This window comes from Chiroxiphia lanceolata, chromosome 5 (assembly GCF_009829145.1).
Source record: "Chiroxiphia lanceolata isolate bChiLan1 chromosome 5, bChiLan1.pri, whole genome shotgun sequence".
NCBI classification, from domain to species: domain Eukaryota; kingdom Metazoa; phylum Chordata; class Aves; order Passeriformes; family Pipridae; genus Chiroxiphia; species Chiroxiphia lanceolata.
Genome location: NC_045641.1, coordinates 57,499,904 through 57,521,795, shown reverse-complemented (window position 1 = coordinate 57,521,795; position 21,892 = coordinate 57,499,904). Strand labels below are relative to the sequence as shown.

At 46.4% G+C, this 21,892-nt stretch overlaps 1 protein-coding gene across 7 annotated transcripts; it reads right to left on the bottom strand.

Moving 5' to 3' along the window:
- Nucleotides 1–1,458: 1,458 nt before the first annotated feature.
- Nucleotides 1,459–21,892, bottom strand: SVOPL (SVOP like). 7 transcript variants are annotated; one of them, XM_032689069.1, is made up of 16 exons: nucleotides 21,780–21,892; nucleotides 19,981–20,151; nucleotides 18,802–18,893; nucleotides 17,681–17,797; nucleotides 17,184–17,255; nucleotides 16,955–17,079; nucleotides 15,420–15,483; nucleotides 13,809–13,934; nucleotides 12,329–12,457; nucleotides 10,766–10,839; nucleotides 7,787–8,142; nucleotides 6,694–6,805; nucleotides 5,569–5,650; nucleotides 4,052–4,141; nucleotides 3,589–3,702; nucleotides 1,459–1,683 (listed from the first exon to the last, which is right to left on the bottom strand). In XM_032689069.1, exons 2-16 carry the CDS (start codon nucleotides 20,057–20,059, stop codon nucleotides 1,672–1,674), a joined length of 1,644 nt encoding a protein of 547 aa, XP_032544960.1. In that variant the 5' UTR covers nucleotides 20,060–20,151; nucleotides 21,780–21,892; the 3' UTR covers nucleotides 1,459–1,671. The 7 variants fall into 7 exon arrangements, with proteins under 7 accessions (XP_032544960.1, XP_032544964.1, XP_032544963.1 ...); XM_032689073.1 differs by having other exon boundaries at nucleotides 7,940–8,142; XM_032689072.1 differs by having other exon boundaries at nucleotides 17,681–17,779.

Sequence of the window (21,892 nt, the reverse complement as noted above, 5' to 3'; positions counted from 1 at the left end):
TTACCTTATTTTGTTCTGTCTACTTCCCAGAAGCTCTGACAACATAGATGGTTGGTTTTGCCCCCAGAGATTGCAGAGTTGATGAAGTTTATGGTTGCCCCACTTACTGGCTTATAATCTTCATTTATGTAATCGTAAAGGAAAACTGAGTGTTCAGGAGAGCAGACAGTCTTTTGGATTAATTGAGCTCCAATTGTGCCTGAATTTTTCAGCAGGAATTGTGAAGACAGCACACAAACCTGCTTTTGACTTGCTGTGTAGCCCTAATGTGGTGCTGTGGATACATCACTGAAGAGACTGGATACAAGTGCTGTTTGTGCCTCCCTGCTGTGTACACCTGCACTCAGAAAAAGGCCCTGGTTTTGCCTCTCACCAGATGAGATGTTGCCCACCTGCCTTTGTCAGAGGGTGGCACTGCACACTAAAATGTAGCGGACACTCCCAAAGATGACTCAGTTGTGTTTGCAGCAGGCCTTTGACATAGCTTTTGATCATGTGGTGGGTTTTTAGGCTGCCCTGAGCAACCGTTTATTTTCTATTTTTCTTTCTTCTGTGTTTTTTTTATTAGTTTGTTTGTGTGCTTTGTTTTTGTGGGGGTTTTATTATCATTATTATTATTGCTTTTGTGGTTTGGTTTGCTTTTTTATGGAAATTTTTTATTACCTGAAGAGAATTGCTTGTAAATTCTACTATCCTAGAGTACCAGAAAAATAATAAAGAGAGGTTAAGGAGCAGAACAAGATAGTGAGGGAGACTATTCTAGCTAAACAAGTGTGATCAGTGCACACCACAGTAGCACAGACTGAAAAAATAAAGAAGCACTGCCATTGCAATATTTGAACTCTTAAAGATCTAGCAAAGCCTAGAAGTCCTAGATACCCCGGCACCAAGTTTAACAGTGCTTCCAGAGGAAGAAGGTGCTGTGTGTTTCCCCAGACCATAACTTGCAAACACAGATTTATTAGGAGGCTTTTAATGCATTTAGAGGTGAAGCTGGACACCTACTCAGCTCCATTCTCAAGTTATCCTAGTGGAAAACACTGGGGAGAGGAGAGTAGATGTATTCCTACAGTCCTTACTTAGCTGTCTGCTGTAAACTGCTTGAAAATGTCTCTCTTTAAATAATCCACTGGAAAAAATATGACTCACCTTTTATTTTGTGGTCTTGGACACCACCCTAACAATCCTCAAAAACTGTCACTGCAGTGAGGTTTGAGATGTTAAATTTTTGCTACTTCATGCAGATGGTATATGCACAAAGAGTTGAGGAAAGTATTATATTCTTTCAAGCTGCTATGGCGAAGACCATATCTTCTTTGTGTATTTTTCCCCCCTTTACCTCAATTCACTGAATGGGTTTCCTATTTTTTTTAAAATTATTTTGTGTGTGTGTGTGTTTTCAGTGTCACTACTGACAGTAGTAAGGACTCATCATCTCACTTCACAGGAAGGGTAGAAAGCATCTATTTATTTAATCATAAGAAAAGGAACGTCTTTGAGAAATTTGCCATTTTTCTATACAAATCATAACTTTCACACTGTTCAGTTGCAATTTTTTTATAATGGAAATGGTATGGAGAAGCAATCAACATCAAATGCAGCTCACAGGAAATGACAGATTCCAAAGGTTTATTTTTCTTTCCTACCCAGTCCAACATCAAACACTTGTTTTCATTTTGCTTGCTAAAAAGGGAAAAGAAAAAAATACATAAAATTAATAAAATGCACATGAAAACCAACAGAAGTGGATACACTGGAAAATAATATGCATTTGGATATGTCCAAAAGGTCTCGCTTCTGACAAACAATTCCCTGACTACTTTGAGAGTGGACTGATACTGTCCTAATAATCTGAAATGAGTAGATGCGCTTTTTAAATGTCAGTGTCTAGATTTCACAAAAAGTTACTTACATAGATTTTATTTAGTTGGTTCATTTTGACCTAGTTTTAAGGAACATATCTATTTCCTGGAGCCTTAGCACTAAATATCGCCATGTTAGAAGAGCTTTTACATCATGTATTTAAATTCCTGTGTGGACTGGATGACTGTACTGTGTGAGGCCCTTGGATGACATGTTCAACAGTCGTGATTTGTCAGTCCCTGAATGGCTGTGTGACAGAAATGTAACCTCTTAAGTGACCATGAGATAAGAGTCAAAAGTTGAATTTAAGCTCTAAAAGGCGCTTCTCTGCCTACACAACTAGTTCCACAGATTTTTATTTTTCTGTTCTTTTGGCTTGTGCCATGTAAAGGCCAGCAGCTGGAGTTTATAACTTATTTGTAACAAGGAGGATAATAAATTAATTGAGTTAATGCCCCAGGAAAAGAGAGATCCCATTAAGGAATGATTACGCTTGTATTTTTCTCAACCGCTGTTAGCCGAAGTTATTTCAGCTGTAGCTGAATCAAAGCTTTTATATTTAAAGCAGTTTTAATCAAGTGTTTTCCTTAGTAATTATTGTAAATCCAACCTTATGAAGGCCTGAGTGGCTCTCTGGCCTCTTTGTATGGGTTTGAATTTCACCCAGGAGGGAAGAATAGGTTGGTTTGTCCATTTCTTTATGTAAATTTTGATTCCCCCCCCCCTCCCCGCCCCAGTCTTCTAGGAAATATTATACAGATACTTCGAATTACATAAAACTATAAAGCACATGCTTTTCTAAAAGGCAGTCATTTAAGGAAGCAGGCAGCAATTAATTTTTTAACCCTTAAAATCCTAATGTTAATTGTCCTGTGAATCTTGGGGGAACCTTAGAAGATGTGACCCACTGAAGTTAAGAGTGTGTGTTTGTGTGTGTCTGTATGTAATACCTGTGTGTTTGTATATGTGACAATTTTGAAGTCTGGTTCCGAAGCCCTCATAAACCAGTTTGATCAATCATCTGCCATGCTTTAGGCTGCTAAAGAATATGGATTATTTAGCCCATGGTGTTGTGGTTTATACAGTTAAGACTGTAGAGTGACACAAAGAGATGTGACCATGCTGCATGCATGCCATACCGGTATAGATGAACTGACTGGAATCACAGAAGTGCTCACCACCTCCTCTAATTAAACTAGTGCAACTTGCACATGGGAGGCTGGCTGAATTTAAACTTACCTCCTTAATCTTTGTGCTTAAGTGTTTTGGCTGTCTGTAGAGGATGCTAACCCTAAGGGCTTAGCTAATGGACTGATGGAGGTGGGGCTGTAGCCCTGAAGTTGATGAAGAAATGGCTTCTGTAGTTTCAGGTGTTCTATGCATCTGCTGTCCTCTCCTTGCAGCATAGGCAAACCAGAACATGTGCCTATGAAGTAGCAACTTCAAAGTCTGGATTGAAGGTAGGATGACGAGAGGCTTGCACGAGCTAAAGCTAACAAACATGCTCACATGTAAGCTGAGGTGGCTGAGGCTGGCATTGTGGTTTATTCTTTCACAAGAAATGAGTTTTAGGCAGCTGGAATAACTGCAACAGCATGTTCCTGTGCTTGCCTATCTGTCTTATGAAACCTCAAGAGAGTTCAGTTTGGATTCCGGCTGAATCATCAGCTGCAGTCTCTAAACAGCATTTAGATACACAGGAGCTACTGGGGTGGTGATACACACCTGCAGGGCCCTGCCCTTGGTCTCGATGGGCAGTGTGACCGCAGAGATCGCACAGACAACACACACAGATGAGAAAAGGCACAGGGCCCCAATGAAAGAAGCGTTCATAAGGACCTGCAGGCAAAAGAACATTGAACATGAGCTTGGTGGTATGGGGGGCTGGCACTTAATTAGGAATTAAGAGTGAACAAAAGGTCACAAAGAGCTGAGAGACTCCACAATAGAAAAATAATGTCTCATGAATCTTAAGAGCTTTCAGAAAGTGGCAGATACTACCAAGACGAACTCCGTGATGAGAATTATGCAGAGCTGTATCTGTCAGAGACCATCCAAATACTCTGTGTACAGGGTTGGGAGTGCATGATTGATTACACCCTTTTATTTGGATGAATGTCAGGGGTATCTCTCTATATTTGGCAGCAATGCTAGCAATGTTTACCGACATTATCAAGCATGCTCTTACTTGTGATATAAATGGGGCCACCATAGCTCCAACACGGCACAGTGACCCACTTGTTCCCATCCCCAGCGCTCGCATTGTGGTGGGATAAACCTAAAACAGGCCAGAAAGAAATTGGATTAGTGCAACACCAATCTGTGATATCTGTACTTTTTTTTTTTTTGTTAATTTTTGTTTAGAGAGACCTGTTGTGTTATCAAGGGCAGCTAGTGGGATAAGAAATGTAAAGAAAGAAAGTCTGCTTTAGGTCTCACTTGAGCCATTACAAATCTCTCTTTTTTTGCCCCAAGTAAAGTTTTAGGGCAAGTCAATCAAAACTGGAGGTGATTCCCCTGCATTTGCTTAGCACCACTACTGTCACCTTTCTCCCAGCTATGCTGGGCAGCTCACACCAAAGTCACAGAGTTGGGTGCTAAAGGAAGAATTCAATTAATATTGCCAGGCCCGTATCTGGAAAGCAGGAAGAAAGGACATTGTCTGCAGCCTTCAAGGCTGCCTATTCATTTTTATCAGCAGCACTTTTGTTTAGAAGGAGGAAAAAGAGAAAACAGATCCCAGTAAGAAAGCTCCAGGCTTAGAAGAATATGTTTTGTGTAGTTTATCTCTCACATTTCCCAAACACCTGTGCCAATAAAACACTTTAAGTATGAATTTTGTTTAACTTTTTAAAATCCTCTTAACAGATTTTAGCAAGTATACTCACATAAGCCTTTGTTCAAATACTTTACTGGGCCAAGTGAATGGAGTAAGTTAATTCAATAAGAGTCCAGGCACATGGCTTAAAAGGGAATTTTCAAGTTTGGTTTTGACCATTGATTAAATTGTGAGTAGAATTGTTTTATGATGTGGCTGTTGCAGCAATGCTCTTTACATCAACACCAGTCAAAACTACTAAAATTTTGGTATTTATACAAGCCTGGTGCGAGTTTAAATATTATAGACACTATTAAAAGAAATATCAGACCAACATGGAGAGCTACTTGTGTTTGCTCTTTATCACTTTACTCACTTGCAAGGAAATACGTTTAACTCCATACAATTGTTTAAAAAAAAAAAACAAAACCAAACCAAAAAACCCAAGAATGCATACTTAACTTGCAGAACTCATAGCTCCAAAGCTGTATGAAAGACAAGTTCTCTGAAGGATTAAAACTATTTACAGACAGAACACAGCAATTTCCATTAAGTGAAAAGAATCATATACATAATCTCATATACTACCTCAGTATTACTACACCAGTCCCTTTAGCCTGGAAAAGTTCCTTTTAGTGGTAGCCTACTTTCTGACTGCAGGAATTAGAGAGGGGAAAGACTGTGGGGTTTGAAAGATGGTGGTACCCAATATCCTCAAAAATAGTGGGATTTTTTCAGCAGCTGGCTCAGTAGAGCATTCCTCTTCCACCTGCTCCTGTTATCTCCAGCTGGTTTTCTGATTCCTTCTCTGATCTATAGTAGATAGCATTCCTGGGTATATGCAAATGGTATTTCAAGCAGCATAACAAACTTCAAGGAGGACCCACCTCTGCTGTGTAAATGTAGATGGTGTTGAAGTTTGCTGAAACCAAGGCACGCAGCATGAAGAGAAAACCAACCATGCCTGCACTAGAGAGAAAGCCATGTGGGGCAAAGTTAGTATCACTGAGCAGAAATCAGCAGAGATACAACCTAATATATACACTGTGCTCAGGCTTTTACCAGCTTAATATAAGGGAAAGCATAAGGAAAAGCTGATTGTTGACAAGTAGTCATTGTCGAGGCATGTTTGACAACAGGCTATTACATGTAAGGTTTCCTTTAAGCCAGTGTTAGAGGCTAGAGAAATTATTTGAACAGGACCTGAGTGGCTCAGCTGGTGCCCTCAGCATCATGGTCAAGCCTTGACTTCCAGCCTGGCCCTCCCTTTTGGTCCCTGTATAAAACTTTTGCAAGAAGATATTATGGTCAGGCTCAGCTTTAAGGAAACCTGAAAATACTAACAGCACTGACGCTCACTGAATGACTGGAAGCTTCCTGACACCGGCTTATTTAGCTTAACAACTATTTGCAGCCTCCACTCCAGCTCCCAAGTATTCCAGCCAGCCTCCAGGACCGGTGTTCCATGGGGAAGGGATGTACACCTGTGGCAAGCAGCCTTCAGGCTATCAGGCAGTTTAGAGGAAACTTCAATGTGAAGCCATCCTGATTTTCAGTATCCATTAAGCTCTGCCAGCTTGAGAGGGATCAATCTTATGCATCCTGACAAATTACAGCACTTGTGGCAGACTTTCTCTTGATGCCTTGAGCTCTCGTGAAGGGCCTGACTCTACAAGTTAGAGCAGACACATGTAACATTTCCAGAAAAAAAAGAAAGGGGGGAAAAAAGTGAATGAAAAATATTACTTCTTTTCTAGACTGTGCTAAAAGCAGCTTGTTGTATGCTAGGGTGAAGCCATGTGGGCTCAGTAATAGAAGTGAGCCCCTCTGCACACCACTGCACCACAGCATGTGCTGCCACAGCTTTCCCAGGAAGAGGGGGAACTAGTCAGAGGCTTTTTTCAGGTCTAAAAGAATTACTGGCCTGACAGACTGGTGACCTGAGAATAATATAGGTCTCGCCCTCAGCATTGCGTGACCCTCAAGAAGACCCACAGTCTGAGTCAGAGTACCTGGAGGTGCAGATATTAAGGAGAAGAAAGAATAGGGCTGTACATGCCATGGTGATACACAGGCTCAGACGTCTTCCGAGGAGATTGATGCCAAGAATGTTCAGAGGATTTACTGGAGATAAAAAGGAGAACCATAAAACATTAGATCATCTAACTGCAATGATTGCCTGTCTTGACAGACCTTATGCAGGGTGCCTCAAAGACACCTGTCTGCATCCCCTGTGCCTACCAAATGTTCTATAAAATGCACAAACCCTATAATTCTTTTCCTGTACCCAAACCCTGTAATTTGCCCCCATGCTCCTTTTTTTTCCCTCCTTCCCCTCAGATGATGGAGCCTGTGCTTCTTTGAAGTTGCCCTGCTGTGCTGAGGCAGGGCACCAATGCCTGTCCTGAGCCATGCAAGGAAGGCACCCGCTGGGTGAGCGGCACAGGCCTGGGTGGTTTTCCTCCCTCTAGCCACAGCCCAGCCAAGCACCAGGGCCTGGAGTGCGCCCCACTGAGTCCCCCACTGAGCCAGGAGCCCAGTAGGCACCTGAGCACATCACTGGACTGATCCCAGCCTGGCTGCCCCCGCAGGACCCAACACCCCATTGCTTTGTTGTTCATCTGCTGAGACACGAACCAGGGAAAACGTGCACCTCTCAGGCATATTGTAACACTAGACCCACACAACACACCAAGTTCTTTCAAGAGTGCCACATGGGTGCTTTAGGCCATCCTACCATCCAATCCCCAGTGCTCCCAGGCAGGTTGCACCAGGGAGCAGTTTGGTTTGTTGTAGATTCCCCGGGCACTTAGCTGTCCTTTGCTGTAGTGCTCAGCACAGTATCTGCTCCCAAGGCCACCATCTCTTGGAAAGTAGGGCACCTATGTGATACATTCAATTATGCTGATCTAACTATTTGTAATCCTTGCTTGTTTATGACTTTCCAAAATCTGCATATTTGGGAAGCCACGCTCAGTTCTGTTACGTTAAGAGCAATTTCCCCTGGAGTCTAACCAAGGCTGTTGGTACGTACTAATTGCAAAGGAGGTCTTTAGCTCTGTTCCTGGAAGGACCTGTGCTGTCACCAGGAGCTGAATTATTCACCTGGGGAGCAATGCCCTCTGTTTCCCCTTTGCCACGGGCTCATGGCCTGTGTCAGAGAAGTTGCCAGCAATGCATGCACAGCTAAAACCTTTGCAGTGAGCTCTGGCTGTCTGCAGTAGGGAATGGGAGGGCAGGGAGGGGAGGAGAGGTTACGTGCGATCTCTCCGGCCGTGCTGATGATCATGGTCTGGTAGGCAGCAGGCCCAAAAAAGTGGCAGTGGCAGGGGCTGTGGCTCTCCTCAGAGTCATCGCCAGAGTCCTGCACTGGTGGGGCTGCAGAGCCACAGACGATGTCCCGCTCCAGTAACTCAGCACTGGCCAAGATGACACCATAATAAGCAAAAGCTATGCCAAGCCTGTGGGGAGAAAAGATAAATAAGGTACAACTATGATAGGGAAGGTGAGGAAACTAAAATGCAACAGGTTTTGGGTGCCCTGAGACCCCCACTGCACGCACCAGCTCTTAGCCTGAGCAGAGCAGTGGCTCTGGCACCCACCAGGCCACTGGTCACATGCCACCCATGGCACACACCTGCCATCTAGGTCCTTCCTTGGGGCACCTCACCCCAGGTCATAGTTCATCTTTGTGTAGGATTTGCATGGCCAGGTTTTGGTAGTGGGTGGGGAGACAAGCTCTCAGAAGCTTCTCCCATGTCTGACAGAGCCAATGCCAGCTGGCTGAACAGTTTTGCTGCTGACCAAGGCTGAGCCCATCAGAAACAGTGGTAGCACCTTGGGGATAATGTGTGTGAGGGGAAAAAACTGCAAAAGCAACTGCAGCCAGAGAAAGGAGTGAGAATGTGTGTGAGAAACATCTCTTGAGACACCCAGATCAGTGAAGAAGGAGGTGGAGAAGATGCTCCAGGCATCAGAGCTGTGATTCCCCCGCAGCCCATGGTGATGACCATGGTGAGGCAGCTGTGCCCCTGCAGCACATGGAGGTCCATGGGGGAGCAGATGTCCACTTGCAGCCTGTGGAGGACCCCATGCTGGAGCAGGTGGATGCCTGAAAGAGGTTCTGACCCCAGGGAAGCCTGCCCTGGAGCAGGCTCCTGACAGGACCTGAGGATCCATGGAGAGAAGAGCCCACACTGAAGCAATTTTACTGGCAGGACTTCTGACCCCAATGAGGTTCCAGGCTGGAGCAGCCTGTTCCTGAAGGACTGCACCCCATGGAAGGGACTCACACTGGAGCAGTTCGTGAAGAACTGCAGTCCGTGGGAAGGACTCACATTGGAGAAATTCATGGAGGACTGTTTCCTGTGGGAGGGCCCCTGTGCTGGAGCAGGGGAAGAGTGTGAAGAGTCCTCCCCCTGAGGAGCAACGAATAGTAGAGACAACATGTGAGGAACTGACCACAGCCTTCATTCCCCATCCCCTGTTCCACTGGAGGGGAGGAGGGAGAGAAAATCAGGAGTGAAATTGAGCCTAGGAAGAAGGGAGAGGTGAGGGAAAAGTGTTTTTAAGATTTCATTTTATTTCTCATTACCCTACTCTAATTTGATTGGCAATAAATTAAATTAATTTCTCCAAGCTGAATCAGTTTTGCCCATGACGGTAATTGGTGAGCAATCTCTCCCTGACCCACGAGCATTAATTCATATTTTCTCTCCCTTGTCCAGCTGAACATGGGAGAAATAGAGCAGCTTTGGTGGGTACTTGGTATCCAGCCAGGGTCAACCCACTACAGTCATTATGCTTGTCATTTTGCTTGCCCCTTATTTCTGTTTCTTGCTCTGCAGCAGGTGACCTGCTGTGGCCATGCTGAAGACAGCCTACCCCTTCAGTCCCTTTCCTAATGCAGGGTTGTAAGTGAAGACATTTCCAAACCACCCCTTCCTGGGGAACCAGGGAATCTCAACATCGGGCCTCAACACTTTCAGCTCCCAGGAAGCAGATACCCAGGTTATTTTTTAGTCCTTATCCTTTCTACCCAGGGATTTTCAAGAGGAGTTTTCATTAACTGGCTGGAGAGGCTCACATTGCACCCTGGCTGGCTGTCAAGAATACAGAATTGGTGATGGCAGCCTTGCCTTGTCTTTATCAAGTAATTCAGCATACGCATAATCATAAGTAGGCTGAGAATTAATTTTCACTTTTTTATTCCCCCCAGCATTTTCAGAAAAAAGCAGCAGAATCTGGGCTGCCTGGGGAGGCAGGAGATGCTTGGGGCAGGGGGGGATGGGAATGCAAACCCAAGAACATGCCAGAAACTCCTGAGAGGACTAGGAGAGAAAGGAAGATTAAAAACCAAAATGATATTTCATAACACTCATAACAAGTCAAGAAGAAAAAAAGCATAAAAAATTCAAGGCCTGGCTAGCAACATTATGGGTCAATGTGTTCTCATGGACTTATTATTTATACATTTCCATTCCAGACAGCAAAGTCAATGAAACATGTATTACCCTCGCATACAGCTACTGGGAACATTGCATATGAAACCCATTTCTTCAATCTCAATTTTCCCCAGTGAGTGGAACTGGCACCGGTTAATGTGTTTCTGTCAGAGCCCTATTTCACTGGGACTTTGGCTGGCCTGCAAAGGTGGTATGTTTGTTTTCCTCTTGGGAAGAACAAGTTTACACCAAGAAGGGAAGCGGAGTTGTGGGGACATGGCTGGTGCATGGTGCAGGCAGGCGTGGGCTTTCTCCTGTGGCTCTCACCTGGTTCCCAATCAACCTTCCATGAGCTGCCCTGTCCTGAGAAAGGACACATGGCACCCTACACTGCCCTGGATGTCCAACCCTTTTCTACCTCTCTTAACAGCAACCAGTCAGGGTGTCTGAGGAATAGTCTGAGGTCAGGGCAAACCTGTGGTGATCCATGTCTGCATACTCTCCTCCAGCTGCCAAGGATCTACAGTCACCACGTGAGGCAGAGTGATGCCTTGTAATGGCAGAGTCAACAGAAGACTTCTACTCCCTGCACACTTTCAACTGAGAGAATGAGATGATAAACAAGAGAAAAAAAAATTACCATATGATCCATATCTGCAAAGTGGTTCTGAGGTATTTGGGGTGGATGAGGTCCTTGAATCTTCCTCTCCTTTCCTGCAAACCATACGTTAGAAATAGACATTATAAAAAGGGCATCTTTTATACAGGGGCAAATGTTCTGTGGCAGCAACTGCCATCCCAGGCCTCCCTGCCCTTGACACAGGCTGCTGGTGGCACAGACTGACAGATGGTGCAACACAGCACCCCACCAAACCTGCAAAGAGGAAAGCACCGCTTCCCAAAAGATGCCCACAGGAGGATGCACTGCAAAGGATGGAAGGGGGGAGAAAGAACATCCTGAGCACTCCCATCAGGTCTCACAGATCCCAGCAGTCTGGCCCCAGTGTGACAATGATGGAGCCAGAGGGGGCCTTGGTTGCTTCTTATGGGGCCAGCACTGCTGGGGCTGCTGTCAGCTCCCATTGCCCCATGTGCTGCTCTGCTTGTGAAGCAAGTTTTTGGCCTGAAATGCCAGCGAGCACAGACACAGGCAGGCACTGGGGGACCCTGCCTGCCCTGCTGCTTCCCAGGAGCCAGCAGCTGCCCCAGCATCCCACCACTGAGGGGAGAGGAGTTCACAGCAGTGGTTTGGTTTGCCTTTATTTTTATTTTCCTCCTCATTGGTTAAGCTTGAGAGGGTGCACAACCAACAAAAATGCTTCTCACAGCCAATGTGGGTCCATTACATAAATTCAATTAAACTGCAGGGAAGCTTTAATCCTAATTAATTCCAATACAATAGCACCGTCTTGCACGAGTTGCTAAGGACAATGTTTGGTGCCTGTGGGATTGAATAAGCAGCAAAGAGGTCCAGGAAAGGGACTTAAAAGAGCTGGATACTAATTTTGAGGCCCTTGACAATAGATTTGTCTAATCTTCCTGTCTTGGGGGCCAAAGGAGCCACCTGACTAAGTCCTCCCACCTACCAGACAGCAGAGCCCAGACTAGGGGGTAAGGAGGAGAAGCCTGGGAGGAGCCTGGCCCCAGCTCCTCTCCTGCCTGCCCTGAAACACCCACACACACTTGTGGGCATTTCAGTCCAGCAGTGATCAACTCCTGAGCTGCTCAGCTGCTTGCAGGTGCAGATGGTGGTAGCTGTGAAATGGTCTCTCCTGCTTTGATCCTCTTCTGCTCGTCAGTGGCTCCACACTCAGGGAACCTGAGGTGCTGGGACACAGTGGACAAGCCAGGCCAGGGGCTGGGAGAAGCCTCTGGCAGCATTGAGTTGACCTCATGACAGGGATCCTTTCAGCCTGCCTGGTCACAGCCCTGAGAGGGACCCCAAGGGGCAGTTCCAAGGTCTCATGGCACAGGGAACCCCCTTGTGGGAGGGGTGGGCAATAAGGAAGAATGTGCTTTGCCAGGAGCCCTTCTCATGGTAAAGGAAATATATCTTTTCTTAGCACAATATTTTTTTGAACGAACACAAATTGAGGAGAAAAAAAGCAGAAAACTTCCTTCCATTTTGAGGGCCAAGATTCCAATCTCTCCAAAAGAAAAGCCCAGGATGGATGGGCTGGGCAGCAATGCAGCCTCAACTTACCTTGGCGGGCTCCCTCAGCACCCCCTCTGGCATCGCCGCCCCATTCATCCTGGCTATCCTCTGCAGCGTGGCCAGGGCAGCCCCCATGTTTCCCATGGACACGTTGTACCGTGCCGATTCCGGGATGAACTGAAAGCAGAGTGGTGTCAGAAAGCCTTTCTGCACCCCTCTTGTCCTACTCAGCTTCCTGTCATGCCCAGGGGCCTGGTCAGGTTAGCAGGGGCACTCCATGAGCCAAAGCAGCCTTTTGCCTGTCCTCCTGCCCAGCCATGCCTTGGGGTACCCCTCCAGGTCCCCACATCCCTTGCTTGGGGGGCTCACCCTGCCCAACAAACCCATTTCTTGGTCCAGCTCCCAGGATTCTGCCACTGAGCCACCTGTGTCTAGCACTTATGAAAGGTGGGAGCCAAAGACACAGGCTTAAAAAAACCAATCCTGAATTAATTGACATTCTAAAATGAGATGAGGCACATGTGACTTACTTAAGCAAAATTCCTGGAAGATACCTCAAGGCCATTTTAATAAAAAGAAAAGCATAATTGAAATTTAGGAACTAACTCACTTCTCCCTAGCATTTACAATGTTCATCCACACTCAGTGCTCTTTCCAAAATTATAAGCAATTACATCTGTATCACTGAAATATGAATTAAAGACTCATTTTTTTAGAGGTATGTACGCTGACTCAGTCTTTTTTTTTCTTCTGGACTAAGAACTTTTGCTATCCATTTTTTTTGCTGGCAAAAATAATCAGGGAAACCAAACATCAGAGTTATAGAAGTGGATGCTCACAATGACCTGGCATTTGCCTGCCCACGTAGCACCCCAGGTGGACTTGTGTATTCATTCAGCTGTAGGAAAGGCTTTTGCATCTGCGTGGCTTCCACCAGCCACAGCTCAGGACTGCAGTGCCTGTGGACACTGTAAATAGGGATTTTCCACATCGCCCCCACAAATAAGATGGTTCTTATGTCTGAGACTGATATTTCTGAAGGAGAAGTAAACCTGGGGAAGCTGTGGTCAACCTTCACATGTTTTGTGAATGCTTTACTGAGGCTGCTTTCCTCAGCCATAGAAAATGTAAAGACTGAAGAGGGTGTACTGTGGCCACACTAGACTGAGGATATTAGTTGTGATTTTTTGCATACCCTGCCTAGCCTGTCTTCTTCTCAGTACCTGGCCCATCACCCCAATCCCTGGGTACTGCTGGCATCCTGGACACTGGAACCTGGAGTGCTGAAGGGCTACAGAGGAGCAGCAAAGCCAAGACATCACTGGCAAGGTGACATCTCCCCAGCAACTGGTCTGCAGCCCCACCAAGCCATCAGGACCTTACCAAGCTCCTGGGTGAGAGGGCTGAAAGGGTGAAAAGAGGACTAAAGAACAGACCCAGCCTTGCAGGGGGTGGAGAGCAGTACTTCTTGGTGATTGGGGAGACATCAGGTCAGTGGCAGTGCAGTGGGGAGTGAAGATCTTCCTACCTTGAACAGCAGGATGAGAAGGATGCCGGGAATGGAAGCAATTCTGATCAACCACCGCCAGCCAATGGTTGGGTTCACCACTGATGCCAGGCCAATGATCAACAAAGATCCTGCCAACCAAAACACCTTTTCAAGGGAAAGAAAGAAGTTAAAACATGAACACGTGGCAATGATTTGTTTATTTTCTTCCCTTCTGGTCTGATCCTATGGGTAGGTGGGGAACTGTGTGAGGGAATGCTGAGGTTCAACTGAGCCATCCCGTGGCTGTCTGAGAAGCTGGCTTTAGGTGGCAGGAAAGAGGAAAAGACAAGGATCTGGGGAGGAACAGCTGAAGATAGTCTTAATTAGCTGCAGATGAACAGACAACTTGTTGTGGATACCATTGTACTTAAAGCCACTTCTTTTGTCCTTCCAGTCACTTCTCTGCTAATGCTCATGCTCATGAATTTTCCTCTTGTCTAAATCTCTGCAGGGAAGTAGCAGACTTACAAGCTCAGAAAGCAAAAACAGGCCAGATTTCCACTGCTGAAAGTTGGTGGTTCTCCAGTAGACTCAATGCCAAGTTATACCAACAGAGAATCTGGCCTCCAATCTGCATGTACATTCCTCTCTGTAGTTCACTTGTTGCCACTAGGAGACATCCCTTTCCAGGGGGCCATCCAAAGGAGTTCAGCCAACACAAATTACACAAAAATACATAGAAGCTACAGCAAGTTCATGAATAATCTGTGTGCAGAAATAACAAATTTCTAGGGAGAAATACAAGATTGTTCTTTTATAAACTCTTCTGTTTCTGATGACACTTTTGTAATGGTGCCCTGGGATCAAAGAGACTGTAGTGAAAAGCAAATTATCCCTGCCACCAAACACATTTGGTTCAACAGTCAGATAAATCTGTGGGCTCAATGGGGTCTCCACTGATCATTTGCACATGCAGCAAGTGGCCATTGCAGAAGCCTTCAGTAAACAATAACCCCAGTTACTCTTGCTGGGATCTTTGCCCAGCAAGTGGGCACAACCCTCACAGCATGTCTCAGGCCAAATTTGTGACTATCTATGCTAGCCCTGTCCTGTGCAAAGCCCCTTGCCATCCCTGAGCAGGGACAGGGAGAGACACAGATTCCCTTATCTGGGAATCACTGCATAAATCATTTTTTATGACTGGGGATCCAAAGAGAGGGGAGGGTGAACCTCAGCATGAAGGGGCCTGGGAATGCCACTAGCTCCAGTGCCTGCTGGTCCATCAGCACTGGTCCCACTGCAGCAGGTAACCCCATTATCAATAGGACAACCACGAGACTGGTTGGTGTCAGCCAGCATTCAAAGTTCCCATACAATGCTTGGAGCATCAAATTATTTGAGAAGATATTGCCTCTCTTCTTGCCTCTCTTCTTGCCTCTCTTCTGCAGGCAGCTGCCTGTGTATGTCTTTAGTAACACAGATGCCACATTCCAGGATGCAGGAGGCAGCAGACTCTCACTCAGACCCAGACAGGTGTGAACAATCTGGGAGAAACGCTGATGCACTGGAGACCTGGCTTCCCAACATCAGTGAGACAAATCTCCCGGGACTCACAGCTAGAAGAAACAATAACGGGCTCACTCCTTTTACCTGAGATAAGGGCAACATGTATCCTCGGTATTTGGTGGGCAAAAATTCCGTTTTTATGATAAGCCTGGCAAAAAAAAAGGAAAAAAAATGCAGAAATATAGGAACACTGAGAATTTCCATACAAGTCAAGTAAAAGTTTAGCTCAGCTCAGCCAGTGCTGGACATTGATGCCTACAGACAGAGTACCTTCCATCACTGAGCACTCAGAGACGAGGAGTCCCTGCTCATTATGCCTTCCACTCAGGCAGGCACCGAATTACGTACAAGGGAAACACAAGGCATGAATCCTTTCCAGCCCACACTTGTGGAGTACAAGCAAGTAAACGCTGCAGTCTGTACATTAGGAAACCTACAAGAAGATCCTGTCGGCTGATCGAAGTGCCAGCACAAGCATAGAGTATGTTCATAGTTTTAGTGAATTTTATTTTCATTAAATAAAGACAACACTCTGTTCCACTTTTTAAATGGTTAAATAGCCCTTGGTGCAGAGGGATCCTGGCACCTCTCAAGCTCACAGGTGTGAATTGTGCTTCCTTGGCTGGACAGAGAGAGAGGCCAGGAAAGACCCACATTGGCTCCTTCTGTCTCAGCTGGTGAAGTGTTTCATAAAATGTGCAATTTCCCTCCATCCTCATGAGGCTCATCAACAGCCTCCATGACCAGGGAATAGGGACCTTCCTGTGAAGGAGGCAGTGCCAGGAGCTCAGCCGATGCATGACGCAGGCACAGGGTGCCTTCTTGTCACAACAGCAGATCTTTCCCCCATTATCCTTCCTCTACTTCAGCAAAGGGTGCTCAGATCAACATGACCAGTTCTGGGCTTTCCTGTGTGGGAAGCAACCAGGCTTTGAGGAACCATAGAAGATGCTGAAATGTTGCTTTTGTTTCCCTGAGAGAGACAAAATAGTTTTTTTACCAGGCTTCTAGGGAAGTGGTTGTTAATATTGTGAATTTCTCCTCTCCTCGCCATATCCCCCTTTCTGCTCCAACAGGACAAAAAGTTTCATGTAAGTTGGAACATTTTACATCATTCAAAAAGAATTTACTACTTAAGCAGAATTGTTGTGACTTTTTTTTTTTTACAAGGAAGCAGCCTTCACTCTTCTGTTACCTGTCTAATTGTTTTTATATGTGCTTAATAATCCCTCTGTCACCAATTTAATGTAAACCAGTTGCCCCTTCTATCCCAGGCCTCAGGAGTCTCTGGGAACTGCAAATTAGGTCGATTAACCAGGATTTAGTGAAATTACAGAACAGCATTTTGGTGATATGGGAATTTTCTCCCTTTCCCCTTCCAGCCCCCCTGAAGGCCCCTGCTCCACCATCACCTTCAGGTCACAGCTCAGCCACAGCTCACTGGGCTCAGTGCATGGAGACTCAGCACTCCACTAGGGTCAGCCAAGATGAGCTGGAGGGCCTGTCTTGCTGTAAACCCAGGAACTCAGCCCCTCAGGGCCCATCAGTGCCTCCGTTAAGTTCCCTGGGAAGGTGAGCTTGCTGCTGCCCGTGTCACAAGGTATGAGGCACAGCCTTACCCTTGCGCGTGACCCGACACGCCACCTCCTACCATGGCCCGCAGGAACACAAACCAGATGTAGGATGGGGCAAACGAGGTCAGCAGGGAGAAATAGGCTGCCCAGAGAAATGAGAGCAGCAGAATCTGCAAAAGGGGAAAAATCAGGGTCATCAAACCACAGGCTCAGCCAGGCGCATGGCTCCCGTGGAGCTCAGGAAAAGGTGGTGCAGCCCCCAGCACTCACTCACCTTCCAGCGGCCATACCTGTCAGCCAGGAGCCCGAGCACTATGCTGAAGACCATGTAGCCAAAAAACACCATCTAAGGGGAATTGAAACACGGCTGTGGAGGGCCCACTTCCAGGAGCACTGGGAAGCTCTACTCTTTGAACTGTGGGTGAGCTGCATGCTCCCGGGGCGGCAGGATGAACTGCAGTGCCCAGAACCATGAATAAGGCAGCTATCAGGGGATGACCTCCTTTGTGTGGGCACTCACTCCTTCAGTCCTCAAAGCTGGGGGATGGATGGCAAGGGCATCAAAATAAGAACATGGAAGTGGGGACTTGCTTTGGCATTACAGCTCTGTGAATGGACTTGATTTCTGGTTTTCTACAGTTGTGGTACTGTTCTTATTCCTGAAAGGAGACCCTAGGAATTTATTTGGCCCACTGGGAAGCGTACTTTACAAAGCCCCTGATAGTGACCACATGGTGGATAACCTGTCTGGGGGGAACACAAGTCACTCACCGTTGTGACTAAAGCCACCTGCCAGTCTTGAAGCTGCCACTCACATCGGATGAGAGGGGACACAACAGCTATTAGCATGATCTCCATGGCTTCAGCCACCTTTGGAAACAAGTGTACCTGTTAGCAGGAAGGGAAACCAGAAAGAGCCCACAGGGGAAAGTCCCTCAGTCCTACAAGCCTGCACCTTGGCAGTCCCACAGTGTCAAAAGAGTCCTGTGAAGCCATGGTGCCTCCACAGTGATCTGAGCCCTGTGCCTGATCTGGAAGACGCAAGCACTTGGCAACTGGGAGAGGGGGGGAGAAAAGTGCATCTAGAAAGCAGATATCTAGGTACACCCTGTATCTAGGAAGTTTGGAAAGAGTCAGTCCTTGGCAGAGGAGACTCTTATCCTGCTGTGCTAGTGGAAGACCTTCAACTACCTCTGGAAATGAATCTGCTTGGTTAGGCAACTGACTGTGAATTCAGGAATCTAACATAGAGATGAACTCTTAAAACTGCTTTTGATTAAAAACTTCATAGGTCCATTGGCTGTTTGCCCCAGCAGCTGGCTTCAGTTAGGAGTGAGGCTATTGTTTACACGTAGTTACAGACTTCTACGCCTCAGCTGCAGTGATTCTCTTGAATATACCCTTATTACATCTTTACCCCGGTCTGGCCTCAGGCTTTTGCCCAAGTTCTCAAATCAGATACACCATTCACGCAAGACCATGAAAGTCAGGAAATTTTTCAGGTAGCCAAGGGTGAGAAGATGGCAGCCCTCCTGTGCTGTGTTGGACAGCATTTGGGCACCATAGGGATGACATGGAAAATGCCAGTGTGAGGCTGAACCTAGCCCTCAGGCACTACTGAAGACATGCCCTGACAGTGCCTCAGGGCAGGAGCCAAGCCGTGGTGCTCTGGGCCATCCTGCTCAGCTTTACCCTGAAATAGGTTTGATATCCATGTGGCCAATATCTACTTTGGCCAAAGATGACAATAGCAGAAATCCTGCTTGAGAAGGTATGTGTGGGAAAAAAATGGGCTACAATATGTGCTCCCAGTGTTTATGGTTATTACTACACAGAAATAAGGGAAATAAGAACATATTTTCAGGCCAGTGCAGATGGCTGCAGATACCTACCACAGTGCTGCCCATGATGAGGAAGAGCATGATGTGGAACCTCCCAAACCCAATGGTTTCCACAGCTTCTTCCACTGTAAATGTTTTCTGCCCTGAACACCAAAGGGAAATAGAGAAACAAAAACTGTCAGCAGTCAAATTGTACCTCCTCTTCATGAAATGTCAACATTTTTCATGCTCCTGTAGCAATGAACCAGGAAAAAGACTGGAAACATCTACCAATTGTGTGTTCACTGACCAGCCCCTGGGCATTCTGGTGACCAGGCATGGCAAGGGGTTGCTGAAACAGCAGCCAGTGGTAACAGAGGAAGGACAGCCTTGCACTGAGTTACCCCAGCTGCTTCAGAAACCTATGGCTTGGACTGCATCTGGGCAACACTCTACTGCCTTCCCCTGCCCAAAATGCTGTGACACTCAGTCCCTCTGCACTCCTGGGATACAGTCCTTCTCCCAGAAGGAGTGGTGTGAGCTGAGGGTTGCCCTAGGCCCAATTCCTGCAAGATGAGCACAGCTCTGAGCTCTGGGCTGTTTCATGCCCTAAGCCTTTATTCCTGACTTCTTCCTCGCCCTCCGCACTTAACCCATTTAATGGTCAAAAGAAGCATCTCAAGATCAGGTCTGGGTCACCCTTCCAAACAGACTTTGCAGAAAGATTTCACTATATGAATACTTTCAAACTCTTACTTAGGTAAAGTCAGAGCTGCATAAATTTTTCTGTCAGGCCATATACTTCCAAAAAAGTAATCTCAAGCCCATCAAGACTACCTCTGAAATGAAACAGAACTGACAGCAGAATTTCAGAAGAAACTGGGGATTTTTTGCAAATGCAGGCCCTCTTAGATGATTTTCAACATTTTTTTTTCACTTTAAAATACTTCTGAAATAGAATAAAATTTAAAAAAAATAATATCCAAAATAAACGAGTAATCAAATCACCAATATAATAAAATGTTTACACAAAGCAGAGACCTGAGAAAAGCCAAACCAGCCAGCTCTTCTCATTGCTGTAGGTAGCAGCCACCAGCCTGGTAGCTGTGATGGGACAGGAGTGGTATGATGCTGCTGTTTGTGGCTCCAGTTACAGAAGATTTAGGTAGCTGGAGTAGCAGGACTGAGGACCCTACCCCTACCCTAGGTAAATGAGGACCCAGATTTCTAGTCCTGCCAATACAAACCCACCTTTTGGTGATTCTTTTCTCTCTGTGTGGATTTCCTCCATGCCAATAGCATTTTCTGCCTCTTTGGGTGCAATGGCCATCTCAGCTCCTGCTGGGATCCACTGTCAGACAAGGCTAGGATTTAACTGTGAAACCTCTGGACAGTCACAAGACAGCAAGGCAGTTTCTTGTGCTGGAGTGGAAACATTCGGATATGGTCAAACATAGTTTGTTTCATGCAGCTACTGGGAGATATCCCTTCCCATCATGGTTTTGGTGAAGAACAGATAGAAACTTCACAAGGTAAGTTAGTTGAACTGACAGAGATCAGTCATCACATTGCACTGGCTGTTTTTATGGAAAGTTCAGGGACTGCCTTAGGGAAGACTAGAGACCTGCTAACACAAGAGAGCATGTGATGACTTCCCTAGCCAAGAGGTCAGTGAAATGCAGAACCAGTCTAAAAGATGCTGCATCTCCAAGAGCCAAGATATGATATGACTACTAGGGGGTTGTCCCTGTTGGAGGCTCCCCCGTGGATGCTGGCTTTGAGAGGGCAGTAGAGGTGCTGCACCCTGTAATTGCTCAGCCTGATGGGAGCCCCCAGTGGGGCAGAGCCAGGTGATCCATCCAATTTCTTAACCCTGGCTGCTTGAAGATGGCATGGCTAGCCCAAACTCCTCCTCACCCAGCCTGCACCTTGCCAGCACACAACTTCCTGCTGCAAACTTGATCCTGTGCCTCACCCCCTGCCATGCTAATCCCCATCCTCTCAGGGTATCAAGAAACACAGCCATGGATTGTGACAGGGAGAACCTGGCTGCTTCTGCTGGTGTTTCTGGTTTCCAGTGCTAGATCCCTTGGCCTCATCACTGTTGCTTTTCCTCATTAGAAAAGCTCACTTTAATCCCAGGGCAGGGATTAAGCACACTGACAGCTTAAACCCACAAGCTTTTCTGCTGAGTGCATGCTCAGACACTGGGTGGTGGTGGGGGGTGCGCTTAACACATCTTCAGTTTGATGACACCTTCTGCTTTGATTACCTCCCTGTAGAGGCGCTGGGATTGGCCCAGGCAGAACTCACAGCAAACCAGCACTGGTGAGGCTGCAGTAGGGGGAGAGCTGGAGGGAATTAAAGGCCGAGAGCATCTAACGAAAGGTACAAAACCCCAGCTGAGGTGGAGGGCAGCACAAACGTGGGAAGCATGGAGTTACAGTACTCACAGGCTGGATACCTTGAAAGTATTATACCAAGGTGCAGTCACAAGGAGGTCATTAAAGGCTAATGGCAGATTAGTCAGTCGGATCACATACACTGACCTTGCTGTTATAGATCATTACAGTCCAGCATGCAAGAGGATGTGTAGGATATTGCTTGCATCTGTCTCACAGTGTCCTCAGAGGCAACAATAGCTGGCAGCAGCACACAGTGCCACCAGCTGACCATAATGGCCAACAGCTAGGGACCATTTCCAAGTGGAACTGGCACAACAGAAATCAAAAAAGGTGCTTGGAAGATCCCACAAGAAGAGGTAAAGATTTACTGTGTGGCTGAATCGCAAAAGGCTTTGCAATAACAAAATCTGGGCACCAGTTTTTCTCCTTTTCTGTTCCTTTATGATTAAGGACCTGCAAACACATTCTAAGCTGCCACATCACACCCCTGGTAAACAGCTACTCTCTTCCAAAAGCCTGTGGCAGGCACGCCAAGAGTGTTGGCAGAAAAAGGATCAAGCCCTGGGCCTTTGTCCACTCATCATGATGCTGGGATGTTCTGCTAATTTTTGCTGAGGGGTGTTGGAAGCTTTCATTGGCACTTACCTACTCTGGGCCATATGCCCTCCTTCTGGGAAGTGCCACAACTCTTCCAGACAAGGGTAGGGAACCCCAATCCTCAGTGCTGCTGTGCAGAACTACCAGTGAGGACCAGGTGC

Coding starts and splice junctions, on each gene's coding strand:
- SVOPL (XM_032689069.1), bottom strand. CDS start 20,059: ATGGCCATTGCACCCAAAGAGGCAGAAAATGCTATTGGCATGGAGGAA. Junction 17,256..17,680: donor AGGTGGCTTTAGTCACAACG/GTGAGTGACTTG, acceptor AATTCCCCTTAG/ATGGTGTTTTTTGGCTACAT. Junction 3,703..4,051: donor TGGCCCCATTTATATCACAA/GTAAGAGCATGC, acceptor TTTTGCCTGCAG/GTCCTTATGAACGCTTCTTT.